The sequence below is a fragment of the Epargyreus clarus genome, unplaced genomic scaffold (genome assembly GCF_041222505.1).
Source record: "Epargyreus clarus isolate Ecla_fem2 unplaced genomic scaffold, WU_Ecla_fem_2.2 ptg000006l, whole genome shotgun sequence".
NCBI lineage: Eukaryota > Metazoa > Arthropoda > Insecta > Lepidoptera > Hesperiidae > Epargyreus > Epargyreus clarus.
This window is the reverse complement of record NW_027332214.1, coordinates 8,224,585-8,245,571: the sequence shown is the minus strand read 5'-3', so window position 1 is coordinate 8,245,571 and position 20,987 is coordinate 8,224,585. Positions and strand designations below refer to the sequence as shown.

Genomic DNA, 20,987 nt, shown 5'->3' with positions numbered 1-20,987 from the left:
GACTAAAACGCACTAATATAAAAATTAAGCAGTGGGATCTTAAACTATAACATACACGTATGAACATCGTGAGCTTCAATAAAATGTCACTTCTGTTCTGTTGATCTATGGTCATAGATCAATGAAAATTTTTTCATTGATCTATGACAGTTCAATTCAATCAATGAAAGTTTTTGTCAATGACATGACATGTCAATGACAAAAACATACTTTGTCTCTTTCTGGTTACTCATGTAATCATGGCGGATCGAACACGAAAAATAAACAAAATTTAATAATTTCTCTTCATTTACGTGTGATAGGTGATTCCATGAATCTTGTTTCTTTTTCGAGCATAATTTTTGCATTTATGCATTGCACAAGAAGGCATTTTGAGGCTTAAAATTCAAAATAATGACGTTTAACGTGTTCAGTGACATTCGTGTGTATTACTACGCCGCGCGAGAGCGACTGGAGTCGTTTTAACTCGTTTTACACCACTTGACGTATTTTGTATGTTTTAAGTATTGCCCGCTTATTTTTCTGATAATAAAATGTCTGACCGTGATAATTTAGAGAGTGAAAGTGATCAGCCTTCTGCAAAGAAAGCAAAATCACACTATGACACACCATCAAGTCATCAGTAAGTTAATTATTTTTTTATAATTAAAGTATGCATTTATCTGTGCATTAAGCACGCGTATATTTGGTGTGTTTTGAGCGCCAGCAAATGTAAAATCTACTATCTTGGTAGATTAAAATTCACATAAAAATCATTGCATACAATGTTTTTAAATTATTAATTAATTTTAATGTCATTCTTCTCAGAGAATAAATTTATTAAGACTGACAGAATTGTATTTCAAAATCAGCTGATGGCGTGCAGCGCACGAAAGTTTTTTCTTATTTGTTATAAATATGAACATTAAAAAATTAATTAATTTTTCTAATCATAGTGGCATTTATTGTGAAACATTCATTATTGATACTTATAATTTACGATTTTAGTAATATATTGAAATAACTAGCTAAGATTCTTGAGTTTACTAATATATTGGAGCCAATTTATTTTTTTCTGTATATTTTAATAACATATTTTTGATGTGAAACATCTATAACCGCACGTAAAACCGATTTCTGGCGTGGCGACGCATGCCGTGTACAGTAGTGTGTACGGTGTGGCGACGCGTCGCCATGCGCAATCGAATTCAATAAATAGTCATCGTTATCTGGAAAAAAATCGTAATATTTTATTTTATCAATATGACATATTTAGTTCCTATCACAATATGTTCTTATCTGCATATTACTTTTACAAAATAATGTCGATGTTTCACATCTGCCAGGCGTCCCGTGACGGCTCACATTTTTTTTTTTTATAATATTGAAGTAGCAGACGAGCATGCAGTCCACCTGATGGTAAGTGGTTACTGCCGCCCATGTACATCTGTAATCAACCCCAGATAGGATTAGATATTCCTACCTGAGGTCGGCCACAGATGCGCCGCTACCCCTGAGGACTAAGCTGGAACGCCTCGGAAAAGTCTATCTCCCTTACCACACCCTTCAAAACGGAACACAGCAGCGCCTGACACTGCTGTTATAAGGCAGAAATAGGTGTGGCGGTGATGCCGCCGGAGTCGAACCAGAAAGGGTTCCACCTTCAAATTTTAAACTTCAATTCTTAAACAAAAGAACGACGTCAACTCAAAACTATTTCGTTTAACTTTCGAATGTTACGACACTTACGGCTAAACAGTAACAGTTCTAGTACTCACCCGAGTATAACGAGTTCGCCATATTTGACAAGCGGCTTTGGTTTCTGTTCGGAGCCACTCTCACCCGCCTCTTCCAGTATCGGTGAGTCCGCACTGTCCGCAGCACTGTTGGACAAATATATTTAATTATTAATTAATTTACACCTCACAGTACAAACAGGACGTACTATAAAGTCAAAGTCAAGTAAGGAAAAGTAGAAGGAATAAAAGGTAATTACGCCACTGTTTGCCTACTAAATGCCTATTTCCCTACCATATGCTATCGAAATCACTCAGGGTCGACTGGCAGAGAATGCCATTAGACATTAAGTTAAGCTAAGGTGTTCAAAAATAACGAATAAAATAAATAAATCTTTTGATAACCAATCATACTTTACAAAAAAATAGACAATTAGTCGAACTGGATCCATTAAATAATTTGAAAGAAAAAATAGAATTAGTTAACGATAAATAATTGGTACAAGTCAAAGAAACCAAGAAAACAGTATTAATAAACTTATGCAACAAATTATTTTATCACGAAGGATCTACCTTCTTAAAATACAACGATACATGCAAATTAGTTGTCTAAGGAAATATATTTTTCTGTAAAGTAAGTAAGCTCGTAGTTTCTTTAAGACATTTATCAAGCCACGCTCACCAGCGCTTGTTGATGGAAAACAAAAGTAGTACAAAAATACGTTGATTCACGCGTGGGTGGTGCATCGGGCGCATCCCACAACTTCCGCTAAATCAAGTCTAAATCTTTTGATGCCGTGGGTCAAGTTACAGGTGACCACATGTGCACAAACTACATGAGATATTCCTGACTTATAAAAGCTAAGTATTATCATAAATTAAACAACGGAAAAGCAGTGATAACCTAGTGGTTAAGAAAGTCGGTCTCCCGATCGACGGGTCCGAAGTTAAAATCCCAGGCACCTTTGATTTTTCAAAAAATATGTGCGTATTAGAAATGAATTATCACTTTCTTAAACGGTGAAGGAAAACATAGTGAGGAAACCTGCATACCTCAGAGCTTTATAAAAAAAATCTCAAAGGTATGTGAAGTCTACCAAAACGCATTTGGCCAGCGCGGTGGACTATGGCCTGAACCTTCTCATTCTGTGAGGAGACCCGTGCCCAGCAGTGGGACAATAATGTGGGTCGATGATGATGATGATGAAACAACGGAATCTAACATTATTTCCGATTACAAATTTAACAACGTTGCCTGTATTCATTAAAATAATTATTTGAATAAAAAAGTTTGTACGATTTTATATGGTGTCCAATAAAATTTTAAAACAACAACATCTATATCATTCTCTACATAGAGAAATATTCATTGCAATAACTATATTATGCGACCTTTAATGTTTCATACGTCAATACTAAACATAATGTTAATCGCTATACGTACCACTGAAGACGTCCGATAAAATCTGGAGGCACGGCAGTGCCTCCGCCAAGTCGAGCCATTACAATATTCTTAATTTTAATCCAATTTCCTCAATAAACCGAAATCCCTAACATTTCATGGGCTAAATTAAATCTCTCTTCCATCGTGGCTACTCCACTCAACACGTAGACACGTACATCAGAAACGAGAACAGGCCCAACGCATCTATGGGTCAAGATTAGTGACGTAAATTATGACCGGACCAGAACCGGTCGAGGCCGATGCACTGTTACCGATGCGAGCCGCTTCCCCACCCGAACTAACACTGTAGCCACACTTGCTTCACGTACAGCCGCGAACATTGCCCTTGCAGCCACATACCTAATCCCGTGTTCGCGTCGTTTGGGCAAACGCCACATCCACACTTATTTTGGTTAACAATAGTGTTAGGTGTTGCTATAGTCTAGTTTGAAGGGTACGGTAAGAGTAGTGTGGTAAATGTATCTACATTAAGAGGCGTTTTAATTTAGATCTCAGGAGCGTCTGTGGCGGACCTTAGGTAGGACTTTAATCTTATCTGGGGCTGATTGCATGCTCGTTTGCTACTTTTTATTAAAAATATCAATTTTTTTCAAATATTGATTCCTTTGACTGGCACTAAAAAAGACAAAATATAGATAGGCTGGGCAGCGCATCCGACAAGACAAGCATGACGAATAACGTAACCACACTACGCCTTTGCCCACTTTTCTCGGTATTTCACTCGCAACTCGTCGAGTGTGTGGCTGCAGCGTAACACATGACCGCCGTTGCGTCCAAGCCGGCGTGGCACGTGCCAAGTTAACAAATGGAATATTTTCAATGTCACGAATTACATAATCGTTGAATATACTGGCATTACCGTTGAATAGACGCTGTATACAAATAAATGGTCATGACACCAACTCTACTCAATAGAATTTGAACAATTCTTTTACAATTCTACCTCCTAGGTGGGCGGGTCTTATGTATTGCTTTATATCGCGAGTAGTAGTGTTCAGGCTTTGTCAGCGTAGCATCTGTTTGTTAACAAATCATTCGTGAAGTAATTAGTACTTATTTATCCTTCCAGTAAAGAATTACCCACTTACTATCCAACAAACAAACAGACAACCGTGGGAAATTCATGACACATCGACCAAGAAAACTAATATTCGTTCCCATGGCGTAGCTTACAGGAGAGGTGCTCACTATGTACATACCTACTTTCGAGTGCTTTATCGATCGGACATGCACGATAAGCTATCGGTACCACCATAACTGCACTCAGCTAAACTAGAACTGGGTCACTTGAGCCCTAAATACATACAAACACTGTTTATCCACTCATCGCCGGTGCCGTGTTATAAATAAAGCGCTTTGTTGACACCGATTGCTGTGTTTACTTTAAAAGATTTCCTGTAATTAATACAATGTAAGTGAGGAAATAGTGCGAAAATAGACTGTTAATTAACCTATTCGTATTGGATATGAGAAGTAGAGTACAACTCAATCTATACTTTGTCATTTAGCGCTTTATTCTCTATATACAACTATAGCAACTATACACTTTTTGCAGGGTTTCAGCGTTTTGCAAACACACGTCTGCAACGCTATTAACACGCGAGAATGGACATGACAGCATCGCGACTTTCATGGTCGCTTTGCGATTTTCTCACGAATGCTGGATCGCCGCAAAGTCTCACTGTACCTGATCTTAGAGCATAACGTAGGCACAAGATAGTGGACAATTATTATACTTCTAGTAAATGTGTGCGGTTTAGCTTGCATTTGGCTCCGGCCTAATTATTTGGGTGTACTGTAACTGTAATTTTTCAGCCATTTGACCTTGAAAATATAATTTGCGGGTTTTGAGTATGATATTCTTGATCAGCTAGTCAAAATCCATATGTGTACCAAAATTCAGATCAATCGGAGGTATGGGCTAAACGGAAGTTTACCCAATTATTTTTATATTTCTGGGCAAGTAATTAAATGGGCTACATAAATATATAATTCCAGTTAAAAAATCAAATAAGGTATATCCTATGACTCTTACGTTATTTTAGGATGTCGATTGCTGTCTTTGCCTAAAACAAGAATACGTTTAGAAAGACTCCGAAATCGAACATTCTTAAAAAGTTCCATGACACTCCCTCGCATTATTTTATTGTCCGCCCTAATTACTCAATGATAATAAATTATGACACTAGAGCCACGTATTGTTCGGTGCAAGTACCAATCTATTTACGATTAATTTAATAAAGGGTCAGTATAGCTGTAGGGGCGTACACTAACGCCGTTTGTCCATCGCCACCGTCACCGAACCGATACTGATAATTAATGCCGGCGCCGAAATAGCGTACATATATTTACTATAGCCGCTTGTCCACTGCACGTCCGTCACCCACGCACCGTCACCCCGGACGCCGATATTACGAGTAGATCGGCACCGAGATTTTGACGGGCCGATGTGCCGGCAATATAAAACACATTTGAACTTGTCCATACACTGCCGTCAAACACGTGACAGCTGGAACAAACTAAACCAGCGCTATCGGTCGCGGTGTACAAACTATCGCCGTCACGTCCTATTAAAATCGGCTTATAAATAATCTCGTTCTCGGTATCGGTTCGGTGACGGTGGCGGTGGACAAACGGCCTAAGTACGTGTATTAGAAATTACCACAATTCTCTTGATTACTGGCCTAAGGTTATTATGTTGCGTCGCTTGTAACTATCGTAATTACGATAATACATATGACCTTATTTCGTATGACATTAAAATATATAGCTTAGATTTTATAAAACAAAATTAACCTAACATTTATAACAAGGAAACCTATCTCTTTGTCTTGATTTTAGCCTATAATATTAAGGCGATATGTAAAAACGTTTAGATATGTCAGACAACAAGTTTTTTAATAAGCTTATTATATATAAATTACGTGTCTACAGAAGCAATCAGGAGTGCTTGATTACTTTTATAAAAATGAAGCTTCGTAACCGCAATCGCAATTAGTCGACAATTCACATAATTCGGCACACATTATGAAGCGATCATCTTGGTCCTCAAGAGTGGCAATGCACGTGTGATCGGCTGAAGGTGGTAGAACCCTTTGTGGTTCGACTCCGGCGGCACCACCGCCACAACTATTTCTACTTAATAACAGCAATATTGGGCTCTGCTGTGTTCCGGTTTGAAGGGTGTGGTAAGGGTGACAGACTTTTGCGAGGCGTTCCAGCTTAGTCCTCAGTGGTAGCGGCGCATCTGTGGCCGACCTCAGGTAGGAATATCTAATCCTCTCTAATCTAATCTAATCTGAAGTGGATTACAGATGTCTATGGGCGGCAGTAGCCACTAACCATCAGGTGGACTGCATGCTCGTCTACTACTCTTATATCATAAAAAAAAATCAATCAAGTCAATTCAATAAGTTTCCATTAAATGCAAAAACGAAATTACGAACATTCTTAGACTTCAATTAATTCCCAGCTTGAGTTGAAACTATTGTATAAATGGGAATTTACCGAATTATTTTCCAATTTCTTATTTGAATAGCTAAAAGAAAAACTAATTCATTTCCGGGGGCAATTTCGTAGCAAAAAAAACATGACCTTGATCGCGCAAGGTTTTCGGACTAAATAGAATAAAATTAACGTTTTCAGTACAAGTACGAGATTTCCATTCTTTCGTTCGTTCGAAGGTGATGTTACGCAAACGAAGCACTTATTACGGCATTCCATGACACCGACAATTAGCCACATTTACATGTCTAGGTGCAATTAGGGTTGTCACCGATTTAAAAAAAACGTTTTTCATAAAAAAAGGAATTCATAGTAGACATTTTTGGGAATTCCAAGAAACATTTTGTAAATGTTTATTTTACATAAAGTCACTATGAGAAAGACTAATAGTATTTCATATAAAACCAGTGACTGAATTAGTGATGAAAATATCTAAAGTATTGAAGCATATTATATTTCGAATAGTGTACAATTTATATTTCTATAATAATCGAATACTCGTAAAGTATTCTCAACATCTTGCATATATATATAAATAAATAAGTATAAGCTACTAGAATATAACACGATCTATATATTATACTAGTTGACCCGGCAAACTTTGTGCCACCTCAAAATCTATTTATCAAATATATTTCATATAAAATAGCCTATGTTACTCGTGGATAATGTAGCTTTCGAATGGTGAAAGAATTTTTAAAATCGGTCCGGTAGTTTTTGAGCCTATTCATTACAATCAAACAAACAGACAAAGTTTTCCTCTATATAATATTAGTATAGAAGTATAGCTTACAAGTGACAACCCTACATGCAATTGTTCCGGGTACGTTCGTGCAGTCTCGCCTTTGTCTGGCGTTACGATTTCGTTTCGCTCTTAGATTACTCAAGTCCTCAAGATCGTCGGTTTAGATTTCGACGGAACTTAAACCAATCATCGCTTCTTAGAATTTCTATCAGCTGTGAATCAGCACATCGCAAAAGGTCGATGATTCGTCGATAAAGTTACGTTCAAACTAACACTTAGTTACTAGCTTGCAACGACAAGTTAGGCTCAATGCAAACCCGATAACTGTTATTACAACATACGAGAAACTACAATTTTCTAACCAGTTAGTGGGATGGCTGCTAATGTCTTAACGATGGCGCCATGTCGCCTACTCTGCTAATACCACTCTGTAACTCGTCTTTTTTACAAGACAAATAAAATTTAATGTGTTGTAATAACAGTTATAATCAGTAACTAATAATTCCTTCGAGTAAATATATATATTATCGCATAGATACCGTCTTTAATTATGGGATATCGATTAACGCCCGTTATCATTTAATTTTCATCAATCTATCCAATGTTTTACCTACAAAAGATTGACATTTGACAATTCTTGCCTATGCCTGTTGTTAATACCAAATAATCAATCTATCCAAATTTTTACTACCAAATATCGAAATTCGTCAAATTCTAGTACGCCAAAATTGTCAAATACCTTTAGTAGGCGAACATCGATCTATCGAATATTATTAACGGGTGAAAAACATTAAATTCGTCCGTTGACACCTACACACGCAATCCGCTTCCGCGTCTCCCCGCTCGCGCCACATCGAACGCAACGTAAATATTTGACAAGCCAAGCACGTGGTGATAAGCAGTACTCCACGTCCGGTCGCCGCAGCGCCGGTAAGGTGTGTGGTGTGTGGGAACAACGGAAGTTTACGTACAATTACTCCTACACGCGCCTTTGACTCACCTGTCGATTCGTCAATATCACCGACCCTTCGTTGTGAAACTACTCCTTTATATCTTTATGGTATATAGCTTTGAGCGGCGGCTTCGTTGTGGTCTATGTTGTGAGGCTGACGCGGTACTACAATAAATGTACAAAGATACATCTGTTAAAATGACACAGATCTAAGTTAGCAGATGCTCCTAAATTATACATAAAGAATGACGCACGTATATGCTCGATATACCGATTAAAAAATTGATTTTTTTTTATTAAAACATTTTATAATATTGAAGTGATAATAGAAGCAATGAATAATAAATGTAGCTATGCTACAAAGATCCAATACCCAGTATTAAACAAAGGAATATTTATTAACCACAGATGCGGGTCACTCATTACGATGTCATATATAAACCCTGTGTGTAGTTGTTTTATATATTCGCGTAAATATTCAAGGATGGAAGACGAACAACCTAGTAGTAATAGTAGTGATTGTCGCCTATATAAATATCTATAAAACCTGATAAATCCGAGTAATAAGAAGAATCTTAAGGAAAGCGCTTTTAATAACCTCTTATCACAATGACTAAGGCGAGTCTGGGAACTGAACCTACGTTAAAGGAAGATCTACCACTACAAGAATAGAATTGCCAAAAACGCCAAAAATGTAGGTGATTTATTTCTATTTTATACATTGGTTCTGTGGTTCACACATTTATACAGTGATTCGACTTCGGGGGCACCACCGCCACACGTATTTCTGTCTAATAACAGCAGTGTTAAGCGCGGCTGTGTTCTGCTTTGGAGAGAGTGGTAAGACATACTTATCCGAGACATTTTAGTTTCAGGGGTCCTCAGGGGTCTGTGGCCGACCTCAGGTGGAAATCTAATCTTATGTGGGATCGATTGCAGATGTCCATAGGCGGCATATCCTTCTACATTAATATAATAAAAAACATTTTTACTTCATTCTACTACATGGCTAGTAATTGGCTCTATTAAGATCAAGAATAGTCATAAATGGAAATAAAATATAAAATAATTATAAGTGATTGAATAACATGAAAAGCGGTTAACATTCAACGATGGTCGCACCACATAAGTGATCAAAGTCGGCCAGAACGCATGCCATCCTTCACTTACCATTAATCATACATAACATTACCCCACATGAACTTCCCGTGACTAATGCTTGGTCATTCGTTCCAGTAATTTCGCTTGGAAATACAGATATGAGTAGCTTTGTACATAAACTTGTAGCAGCTAACTGATAGTATTTGAATAAGCCTCGCTTGGGTTATTAATTGAATAAGTAAAATGCATCTAGGTACTTAGAAGTTAATCTGAATTATCTAAGTATTGTATCTACGAGTATTTCTCACATTATTTTAATTGAACGCAAATTAATTTAATAGTAATACCAATATTACATTAATAGAAATCTAACAATTATATTTCAAATTTACGACATTTATTTTCTCTTAAACAGACTACAATAGACATTTAATAATACATAATTAAATCCAAACAGTTCCGTGTTTACTGCCATTCTTAACACGATTTCAGATTTTATATAACAATTCATTATTGTTTTATAACAAAATTACACAGATTTAACAAGTTACTTGATATCGTCAATTGCAAAATTATTGAACAAAGGGAAAATTTCATAATCATAACTTTTTCATAATGTATCCAAAAAATATAACTTCAAAAATCAGACATCTCTTTGTTTGTTCGTAAATGGCTCGATCCAATAGCAATACAAACAATGCAAAACAGAACCAACAATCGAGCAACAACTAAACGTTTGCATTGCATAACCCAAATCCCCCTATTCTTCACTTTCTCTGGTCGCACGGTCACGACGCGGCTCCCATGGTCGGACACTTTCTACCTTGATTGCCCGCAACTGGACTTGTTCTCATTTCGCGTATTGCCAATAACAATAAAGTAGATTGAAGTAGAGAGCAAACAATAAAATTGTGAGAGTTACTGCATCGATCGATCGGATAGCGGTTTCCATTCATTACACAAAACGGGTCGCCGCGCGCGGTTCCGTGCGCATTGCCGCTTAGATTATCTCTCCTCAATGATTTTTGTCAAATAAACACCGATAAAATAATCGTAATAATACAACGCGTGGCGACGCGGGTGGAGTCGTCTTGATAAGTAATCAAATCATCCGACAACCAATAACGCTACCAGAGATAGATCTCAGATGCGTCAAAGACTGTGGACGCACTTATGCATAAGTGCCTATGATTCATTACACAAATAAAAAATCCGCATTAACAAATAATATATGCTAAGAGGTGTGAGTAGAAAAATAATTACCCCGTAAAATTGCAAAAGCTTCCAAGTTTACAATACATGAAAAATTGTGTTTTAACAAAATTTTGCTAACAATAAGCTAAAATAAGCTTCTTCTAGAAAAGCAATTTCCTTGTTTTTATTGCACTTGACTGCACAGAAATGGTATCTGTAATAACATTAAGCTCCAATATTAGCATAACAAGATGCGGCCAAGGGTGCAACAGACTACACAGAAGGGTTCCGTAGTTGGGACCAATAGGTCTGAATTTTATTACGAGGCATCAAGCTTTTCATGGTCAAAAACAATGAAAAATGGTTATTTTTTCAGTTCAAAGCTTTTTTACCCGACTCAAGGGGATAATATGTCTGAAGCGTATGTAATACATGCATGGATTTTAACATAATGTAGGCGGTGTCGTTGGATACGTCTGAATTATAATAGGACTATATTTTTAAGCAGCCCAACTGCTTAAAAATTGTATTGAATACTTATAAACAACTTCAAATTAAATGGTAGGGATACGGAGAGACAGGCGGAGTATATTTTAAGATTCATGTATTGCTAATAACCTGCGGAACCCTAAAACATAGATACATTATAAGCTACAAGTTTACTTGACTTTACTTACAACCTTTACTTGACCAATAGATATTAATAACAAGTCTGTCATCGTGGATTATTCACTGTATTTCTTCTTAATGCCAACAGCACATCTTTATAACATTAATAGGTGCCACGGAGTAATGGCCTATTATAGTCAATTCCCACAATTATGTTCCCATGTTACGATCGATACACCTATATCTGCTTCATAATAGCAGTTCTTACAGTTCTACCGCATACATGGTTCATATGTATGGATTATGGATGCGTGGGTGTATAGGTGCACACTTCACTGTCCCTGTAGTTTGGGACCAGAAATGAGTTACGGTATCCCCTGCCCTGCGCAAGAGGCGACTTAAAGCGGGCGTCAGGGGTTGCGGGCGGCAAGAGTGGGAACTCGAACCTCCCGGCCAGCGACCCCGGGAAGGGCGGCGGTTTGTGTGGCCGCATACCGTCATACACACCGGATGGTGTGGTAAGCTTGACGCTCATCTGGGCGGAGCCCGATAAGGCAACACGCTCAGAGGACTCCGGTTGCGTTCATTTAGAGATCCCTCACCTAACCTAACCTTTGTTCCTCACCTAACCTTTGTCATTACAACTATTATTTAACAGGGCGATATTGACTAACGCCGTTATTCATACTCAATCTATCCAAATTTTAACTACCATATATCGAAATTTGACAAATTATACTATGAAGTAATTGTCAAATGCCGATCTTCGGTAGACAAAACATTGGATAGATTGTTTATTAAAAACGAGCATATGTGATGACGTTTACCCAAATTGAGGTAATCACAGCGGAAAATTGCCACTATTTTGTTGTTAGGTTGATACAGTAACGACGTAATTAAATAATAATGTACATAATTTTGTCAGTACAATGGACTTTGATTACACGACAAATTCGTATGTAGATTACGTCAAAACAGTGCATAAATCTGTACTCTGTACTGTGTATCTGTACTGTTCTGTACCCTTGGTATGAATTTTTACATACGTACAAAATGACTGTTTTGATATTTGTTTACGTATTTGTCCATACATTTCCAATCAGCATCCCTAGCATACTGTATCAGAACTACGGGAAATACGTAAACAAATACAAAAACAGTCATTTTAGTAAAAAAGTAAAAACTCATAACTACTAAGGGTACTGTATAGTTTTATCTTAATTTATGAGGTCACAGTGACTTCCTGAACAGAATTCCGCTTGATGGAATGTCAATTATCTCGAACCAAATTCTTAGCAGTCCTAATTATCCCAGAACCGTTTCCAGCATAATCATGACAGGACAAGATTATTAGAACTAAATGAACAATTCTCACGTTACTAATGGTTTGGACTATGACTGGACAATACAAAAAAACAAATGAACGAATGAGGAAAGTATCGTTGTATAAGATAAGTATTCTTTAAATACCTCGGCAGCATGAAAACCGTCAGTAACAGTAGATTTATTATTTGAAGTCCAAAACAATATTTTAGGATACAAATAACAAGAAGTTTACGATTTGTAATATTATTCGAAGATGACTACAAATATGTTTCACTATGACATGGAAAACCGTTATTTTCTTGAAGTTTCAAAGGAAATTCACTAAAAAATATCCAGATCTTTTAATTTGGTATTATGTATTTGGTATTATGTATCAAGATTTTTTAATAAGCTCAGGGAACTGAAAGAAATCTGCAGAATATTTAAGAGATTCTGCAACGCTTTCGGCGTTACTTTTACAAAGAAACCTTAAATGTTATTCGACGTAAACAGGTTCATATTTATTAGACAACAACAAAAAGGTACGTATTTAACAACAAGCAGGCACTTCAAATTCATTCAACAGTATAAATAAGGTGAAACGAGCAATCCCGATGTTTGTTCTGGACTTGATTGTTTATTACTCGTGGGTTACAGACAGTCAAACTCGAGAACTATATTCAGAGAAACAGACAGCGCCCATTCGGTAGACACGTTCACAGGCACCAATAAGGAAAAAATACGGAAAAAGGCATCTGCCTCCCGACGCTACGGGGGTCGATGAATCTTGTCGTTTTTGTTACATATTCATACTTGCCTGCTTTGTACCCGTTTGACCGTAAACTGGGTTCAGGCTCGCACGGCCTGGACCATTTTTATTGAGTTAGTAGCAAACGAGCGGAGACTGCCTTGGATAATGCACATTAAATACATTATTAGAAAGTACTTTCGGTCATGTAGGCTATATCTATATAGGAATATATTTATCTAGATCCCAAAAATTCAAATGATGGAAAATACGTGACGAAAATATTCAAGTACAGTTCCTGAATTAATATTTTATTGCATGTGTGATGTAATTATTGTGACTAGGTACTTCTAGTATGTGTGAATTCAATATTCTCACTACTAACTCTTTATAGGGTTTGGAATAGAACTTTAAAAACATCGCCTTCAAAAATATCCCATAAAATCTTCAAAAGTCTAATAATACGTTTAAAGTATTTTTTATCTAGATTTTTCATGAAATCAGCGTGGCATTTACCTAATAGAACTAACAAATTTCCTAGACAAACACAGAATTAGCGTTTTCTAAATGTTACATACCTACATAAACAGCTACCTTAGACAAGCTAGTCACAAGTCACAACCATGTTTGTATAGAAAGCGAAACCCTTGGCTGGCGAGCCAGACTGGCACTTGTCCGACTACTTTAATAGCGCTTCATACGTACCTAAATAGTTATAACGGCTACAGCTCGGTGCTCAGTCAACCGTGAGTACCATTAGTACCCTAACTATTGAAGAGTTACCGTAACTTGGTAACTTTATATGCAAACCTACGGATGCACTATTGCAGGTCTGTTTTCAGTCATAGACTTATTTACACGTCGCACCCATAGAATAGGGTAAAGCACCATGTAAAAAATCTAAAAATACCTATTAATTATATTTTTAAATTTACTATTTTTAGTCTTATCCTTAAATATCGTAAGTAAAAACGTAAGTCGTCATTTTGATTTGAGAATTCAAAATAAAAAATACAATTCGAATTTAAGTCACTTTTCGGTTTACAAAATTGAAACAAAAATTCAAGTAATTTATTGACACTTTAAGAATCACTTCAAACACTTTCACCAACTCCTAAATACCCTTAAAATATTATCATATCTGTGAAAGTATAAATGACATGCATTCAGAAAGTATAAATGACAGGAAGATGCATTTAAATCAGGCATGCTGCTAACAATTCCCTTCCAATCCAAAATTGAAAATATTTCGATCTAGCGGAATTTACGATAATTACAAGAGTCAACATTGCGTTGGCATTTTTAAAGTGTGTCAGACTGCAAACACGATTCACTTGTGTGGTTTTTAGACCTTAGTCCATCCCGCCGCCCAAGTGCATATCTGTAGTCATACACACTTTAGAGAATATTTTTAAGAACTCTCAGGCGCGTCCGCACAATATTTTCCTTCGTGGTCGTTTGCACTTACGTCGTTTAAAATGTGCAACGTATAGTTCTACCGGAAGAAATTCCAAGTTATGTTAAGAGCCATTGCAATCGGTTTTCGATTCATTTAAACAAATGGATATGGTATTGACATGAATGGTATTAAAATAACGAAGTAATTCATGATGCATTTAATGGCAATGTCAAGGCATTGTGTGAAATATTGTTTTGTGGCAAAGAACCGAAGTGTGTCTAATTGTACTTTAATTTCTAGTTTATGTAACATCTTACTTTGAATATAATGGAGAACAAACAACAATAAAATTGTAATGCTTTTACAATTCCGTGTAGAAATCAGTTATTTCCATGATAATGTGCGCTAAAGGTGGTAGAACAAGTCAGTATTGTTTTACTAGGGAGGTACCGCCAATTCTGACGACAAGCAAATTTTGCGTTTTCCTGGACCCCCTCCCTGTCATCTCCATGGATCTGGATATCAACTGTATTACACGCGACAATCGTTGACCTCAGTCGATGCAACGCCTCTGCGACTTTAGGTAGATCCTCTGTTACGCCCTTAGGTGGACTATAGTCTGATTCATAATTAGGTGTCCAAAATGTAAACAAAGAAAGGCCACTGTCAAAATTAACAAGAAACAAAAAAAGAATAAGAAATTCAAGAAAAAATGAAAACATTAACAGTCACAATCACGAAAATTAATAACATCAGCTACGAAACTTAGGTAAAAATGGCGCACGAAAAATGTTTGGATTCTGATTGTGTACCATTATCACATTTTAATTTTCTACCATAAACCTTGTTTTTTATTATTATTACTGTATGGAACAAAATTGAGGTAATATAAATATTAGAAAAGGTGAATTTGATCTTAATTTCTTTAAATTATTATTTTATTATTGTTATATTATTTTAATATTGTCAAATTCAAACTACCATTTGAAACATATTTTCTTGATAGGTCAACACCTTTGTTTACATTTTGGACACCTAATTATGAATCAGACTATACATGCCAGTTTGATCACAAAGTCTTATTATAAAAAACAGTAGGTACGTCTTGTACTCTATTTAATATTGTATCAAATGACTGAAATTTTGAACAGTACTCGAAGCCGTGAAATGAATAGGTCACTGGCACAGTGCTCATTGTGGGACCGGAGTACAACGGTTATTTTCATTTGCGAGAAACGGACGCTCTACAGCCCAACTGTAGGTTTTTTCACGCTTTCATTCGTAAATACCATGGCACTTAATATTCGGTACAAACTCGAACAGTCTATAGTAATCGTGAATGCCACCGTTACTTTTGTAAAGCGCGAAGTAAGATTTTGGGCTTAAAATTGACAGGAATTTATAAGAAACCTGAACTGGATTCTATTCTAGCTTAAAAAGGTCATTGGCAAATTTATCTGCAATACTTATAGCATATCCAAATATACCAACAATAAATAAAAGAGGACTAAGAGTATCTAGAATACCTAATACCAACCTTCGATTTAGCATTAAAAGTAAATAATTATATGAATTGAAATGTGAACCTATTAATCTACAACCCTATGAAATAAACAATAAATGATCGACATAAAGATTCATATCCCTAGAGATACATGTAACTGAAGAAACATATTCATCTTCTCCTTTTATAGAATCAGGGCCAACGCAGATTTTCCTTCAAGTGTCGGAAGTGCTGGAATTCGGCGCAAAAATTTCGTGGAACACTTTTTTCCCTGATGTTACGTTACGGCCTCATCGACGAGGAAGGCAACGGTCGTGCGTCCAACGGTCGGATTTTTTGCGACCTCCGGAAATTAAGTCTGAATCAGCACCGAATCCCGGATACGGCGTGATTAACGGATTCCAGTAAACGTCTTGACGACTCCCAATGAAAATTGGCAATCATTTATCATTAATCCATCTCATCGTATAATGGATTGGTGCCATGAACGGTCTTAATATTCTATTTCTTATCTTTTCTTTTCAAAAACATTGCACTCTTGGTTTTTATTGTTACAATATCTTTCAGAAATTCAAAAATATCTGTGATTAAGTTTCCTGTAGTTCATAAAGTCCATTGAAACAATTGATTTTCAATTGCAAGCGCACTTATTTAAACAGTTACGAACGTTGCACCGAGCATTGTATGAACAGAGGAAAAGCTACCAAACCAAATAAGGGTATAAGCAATACACTGAATGATCAAATATAGAATCGTTAGCAAAACCTCGGTGTATTTGCATAACAACTAGCCGCCAGTAGGAATTTTGCACGTACGCGCGGCTATTGCGAATGACTGAATGCACATCCTGTGCTAGTACAAGGTGTGATTCAAACGCTGGAAACAGCCTTGCCCTTAATCCGTGCTACATTTGCACTTCAATAGGTACCTGCGAAATTAAGCGGGTCGCGTACCACGCAGAAAACGGTACGAAGTATTAATCATTTTCACGATTTCATCATCAAAATAGAATCTCGTTTATGGTCGTTTCATCTGTGTGGGGAATGAGGACGTTATTTTAAAATTTCGCCTCACTATTCAAAATATTTTAGATCAGCGAATTCTATTTTAGACTATTATGATCTACACAAGTATGTAGCAATTCGAATATTTAACTATTGTGTACTAGGCTCGTCCCAGAATAAGATGACGCAAGACCATCGTTTTCACTCTAAAGATCTGCTGACATTATGATAACCCTCAAGGATGTAGTTTTCCTTAAGATGCATTTGCCAAGTCTTTATAAAAAAATCACGAGCTATATACTTAAAACTCAAACAAATTTCAGCGCTGAGTCAAAATTCACATCGTTTACGTCACTAAGCAATCACTGCTCTTTAATCTACCTTCATCCATATATAAATCACTTGTTAATGACTAATCATCATTAAAATCAGTGACCGTAGAGCAATAATTAATTCAACACCTTTTTCCATACTTTACGACCTTCAACAAGCCTTCACAGTGGTCATCAACTGACGTAGTTATCATATGATTTAAGATCGCCGATGGACGATGTCCGTTGAATTTGGCGATGTCCGAACGAGGCCGAACAAGCCCCGAGTTCAGTGAACTTGAACATGTCGGCGCTCGCATGCGCACACGCTGCAATCGCGGGGGCTGACCTGCTAACCAGAGCCCTAATTCTACAAGAAACGTTGCCTTAAAAGTGGTATTCGAGGATTATTTGTGCGTGATTTAAAACACGTCGATTGTAACTGCAATCTTAAATCTTTATGCGTTCAATCGGTCACTTTCCAATCCATACCTATACCTACAATTAACAAATATTCAAGGAGCTCTGTTTTTTGCCAAATAAATGTTATTGGATTGTTCGTGGTTCTGAGTTGGTTGTCTTATTCGCATGCACAATTTAGACTACATCCAACGTTGACCAACCAACCGATATGAGTTTGTACTTCTCGTATATTCATATTAAAGGGAGTTTTTAGTGGCTTTGCAGTCGATGATTAAAAAATATTACAATGAGCAGTTACCGCTGATAGGTGTAACAAAATGACAATTCTTACAGGTAGCAGGTACATAAACTAAACACAAGTTTCCAAAACCATAAAACAACCTCACGTAAACGTAGTCTTGGACAAAGACTAGTCTTATTAATAAGACGCATCACACACACATATACACCGTTTATTGCTCACAAGTTTAAACTCACGCCGTAATGGCATTTTAGCGAAATTACCTTCGCAGCGCACTTTGTATTGGTTTCGTGAGCCCCGAATCGAATTAACCCCACAATTGAATCGCGTAATGCGTTAGACGGCACGTGCCCGACCGAGGTGGGGTTCTTTAATCGCGTTATTGAATAAATCAACCACGAGTTTCTTATTCCGATAATGGATCTCGCGTTAGTACTCACGAGTCTTATAATGATTGTATGATATTTGATTTGATAAATAAGTACTTGGACTCAACGGCCGGCTGACTTACTAGTCCTTTGAACAGTTACATTTGGATTGCAAAAGTTAGAGTACGCAATTTTAATTTTTGAATAAACCATAGACTAACATGTTAAAATTAATTAATATGTAATGTCACTTAACAAAATAGTAAGACATAATCTTAAATCTCATAACTAATTAGATTATTTATTACATAAACCGTGCATAATAATAGTGTTAGTGTGTCTTATTTCGAGTTCTCCGCATTAACTAATCAATACATGATTCAAAAGAAAATAAAAAACAAAATTTAAATAATAACGAATCATAAATTCTTCTCTACACGAAGGACGAAACATCTATTCGTTATAAAAGGTTACATTTTTTCAAATTTCCTTATAAGTGACAACAGGTGGTACCAGGATAACATAAAAAGCTACATTAGCGATAGAACTATCCCCTTACGGCGAATAGCATCTGCCGTGCAGGTGCGGCACGGGGCAGGTGATGCCGTGTCGGGCGGATGTTACATCTAATGAAAGCAGTGTTAAATATAATCATTCACCAAACTGTAGCCAGCTAGTAACATTTCACTTTGAGAATTATTCTGATTGAAAGTGGTAGGAAGTTTTCAATTGGAGATATTTTATGTGTACGTATGAAATATACGTATTGAAAAGAATCGCGTCGCCCTAGTAACTTGTATGACTACACCTGCTCGCAACAACTTCAGAGCGGACTAGCAGTTTGGCGAGGACTAATGTAGATTAAGTATGTGTGTATGTAAATTGTTGTGAATATATTATCACTGAAGTCGAACTATAGAGTATTTTACTAACTTTACACTTCCTCAAACTTTTTTAATTTTATACGACGTATGGTTATTCTTAAGAAGTTATTTTATCATCATTATCATAAAAATACATTACTATCCCATAGCTGGCCATTTGTGTATTCAGAGAGAGCTTGGAAGGAATTTATTGCTATCGTATTGATGCTTAACACTGTTTCTTCAATACAACATATATCCGTAATTGATAAATAAGTAATTATTGAGGTATTAAGAACAAATCTCTGAATTTTATTAGGACTACACTAAATTCTATTGTTATCGCGGAGAAACCTTCAGATCGTACGAGAAATGAAAATAAAATTCCGCAAATCATAACCGTGACCGACTTAATACGATCGACCGAAGTGAGTGTGTGAGTATAAATAGGATTTCTGTTTTATTTAACTACTGATTACCGCTAACATTCATAATTTTGTGCATATAGTGACAGGTTACGAACCGGCTTGGTATCAATGTGTGCAAATGAGCAACTCCTTCACCTGATTGTAAATGGCTACTGTCGTTCATAGACCTTTATAATCAGTCCCGATGGGTCGCTACTCCTGAGGGCTTAGTTGGAATGTCTCATATAGTAGGGGTTAAGACTGCAATACGTGTGGCGGTTGTGCCTTCGGACTCAAACCACAACAGTTCTACCAACTTAATTTATAACTATATTATAACTCTACAAAGTAACGCGACACACTTAAAAGTCGCACTAAAGGCATGTAGAGCAGCATTTCTGTCCGATTGACATTGACAAACATACGTAACGCATTCACTCACTTTCTTTAATCGTATGGAGGCTGAGAGAAGCTTGCCTCAGTCGATTTTATTTTTATTATCATTTTATTTATACAGCATACTCAAGTGTGAACTCATTCTTGTAATAAAATAGGTTCTCGTCTACAAGAAAATGTTTTTGGCGTACGTATGTTTTTTTATAATATAGAAATAGTAAAGGGGCACGCAGTCCATCTGATGGTAACTGCCACCCATGAAATCTGTAATCAACCCCAGATAGGAATAGTCCTGCCTGTGGTCGGCCACAGAAGTGTTGCTACCCCATGTGCACTAAGTTGGAACGCGTCGAATAAATATGTCTTCCTTACCAGATCCCTCAAACTAAAACACAGCACTGCTATTATTACGCAGAGGTACTTAAGTGTGGCGGTGGCGCTTCCGGAGTTGAACCACAAGGGGTCCAGTAAAACCTTGAAATGTATGATGTACCAACGTAATACGTTTCTTGAACACGTTGACAGAAAATATATATCACTAATGTTAAGGGTAAACAACATTTATCACTTAAGGATATGAAAAATAGATAGTAGCAGATTCACAGACCTACTGAATATGCATATAAAATTTGGTGAAAATCAGTAAAGCCGTATCGGAGGAGTACGGGTAACTAACATTGTGACACGAGAATTTTATATATATGTAAGATGAAGACTAGATCTTGACTAAACT

General features: G+C 36.7%; 1 protein-coding gene across 2 annotated transcripts in view; it reads right to left on the bottom strand.

The window, feature by feature from the left end:
- Positions 1 to 20,987, bottom strand: part of Pli (E3 ubiquitin-protein ligase pellino) — a 101,929-nt gene that overhangs the window by 73,056 nt on the left and 7,886 nt on the right. For both annotated transcript variants that reach the window (XM_073073952.1, XM_073073953.1), the window contains exon 2: positions 1,758 to 1,862. In XM_073073952.1, coding sequence (XP_072930053.1) covers positions 1,758 to 1,862 — 105 coding nt within the window. The remainder of the gene's footprint in view (positions 1 to 1,757; positions 1,863 to 20,987) is intronic.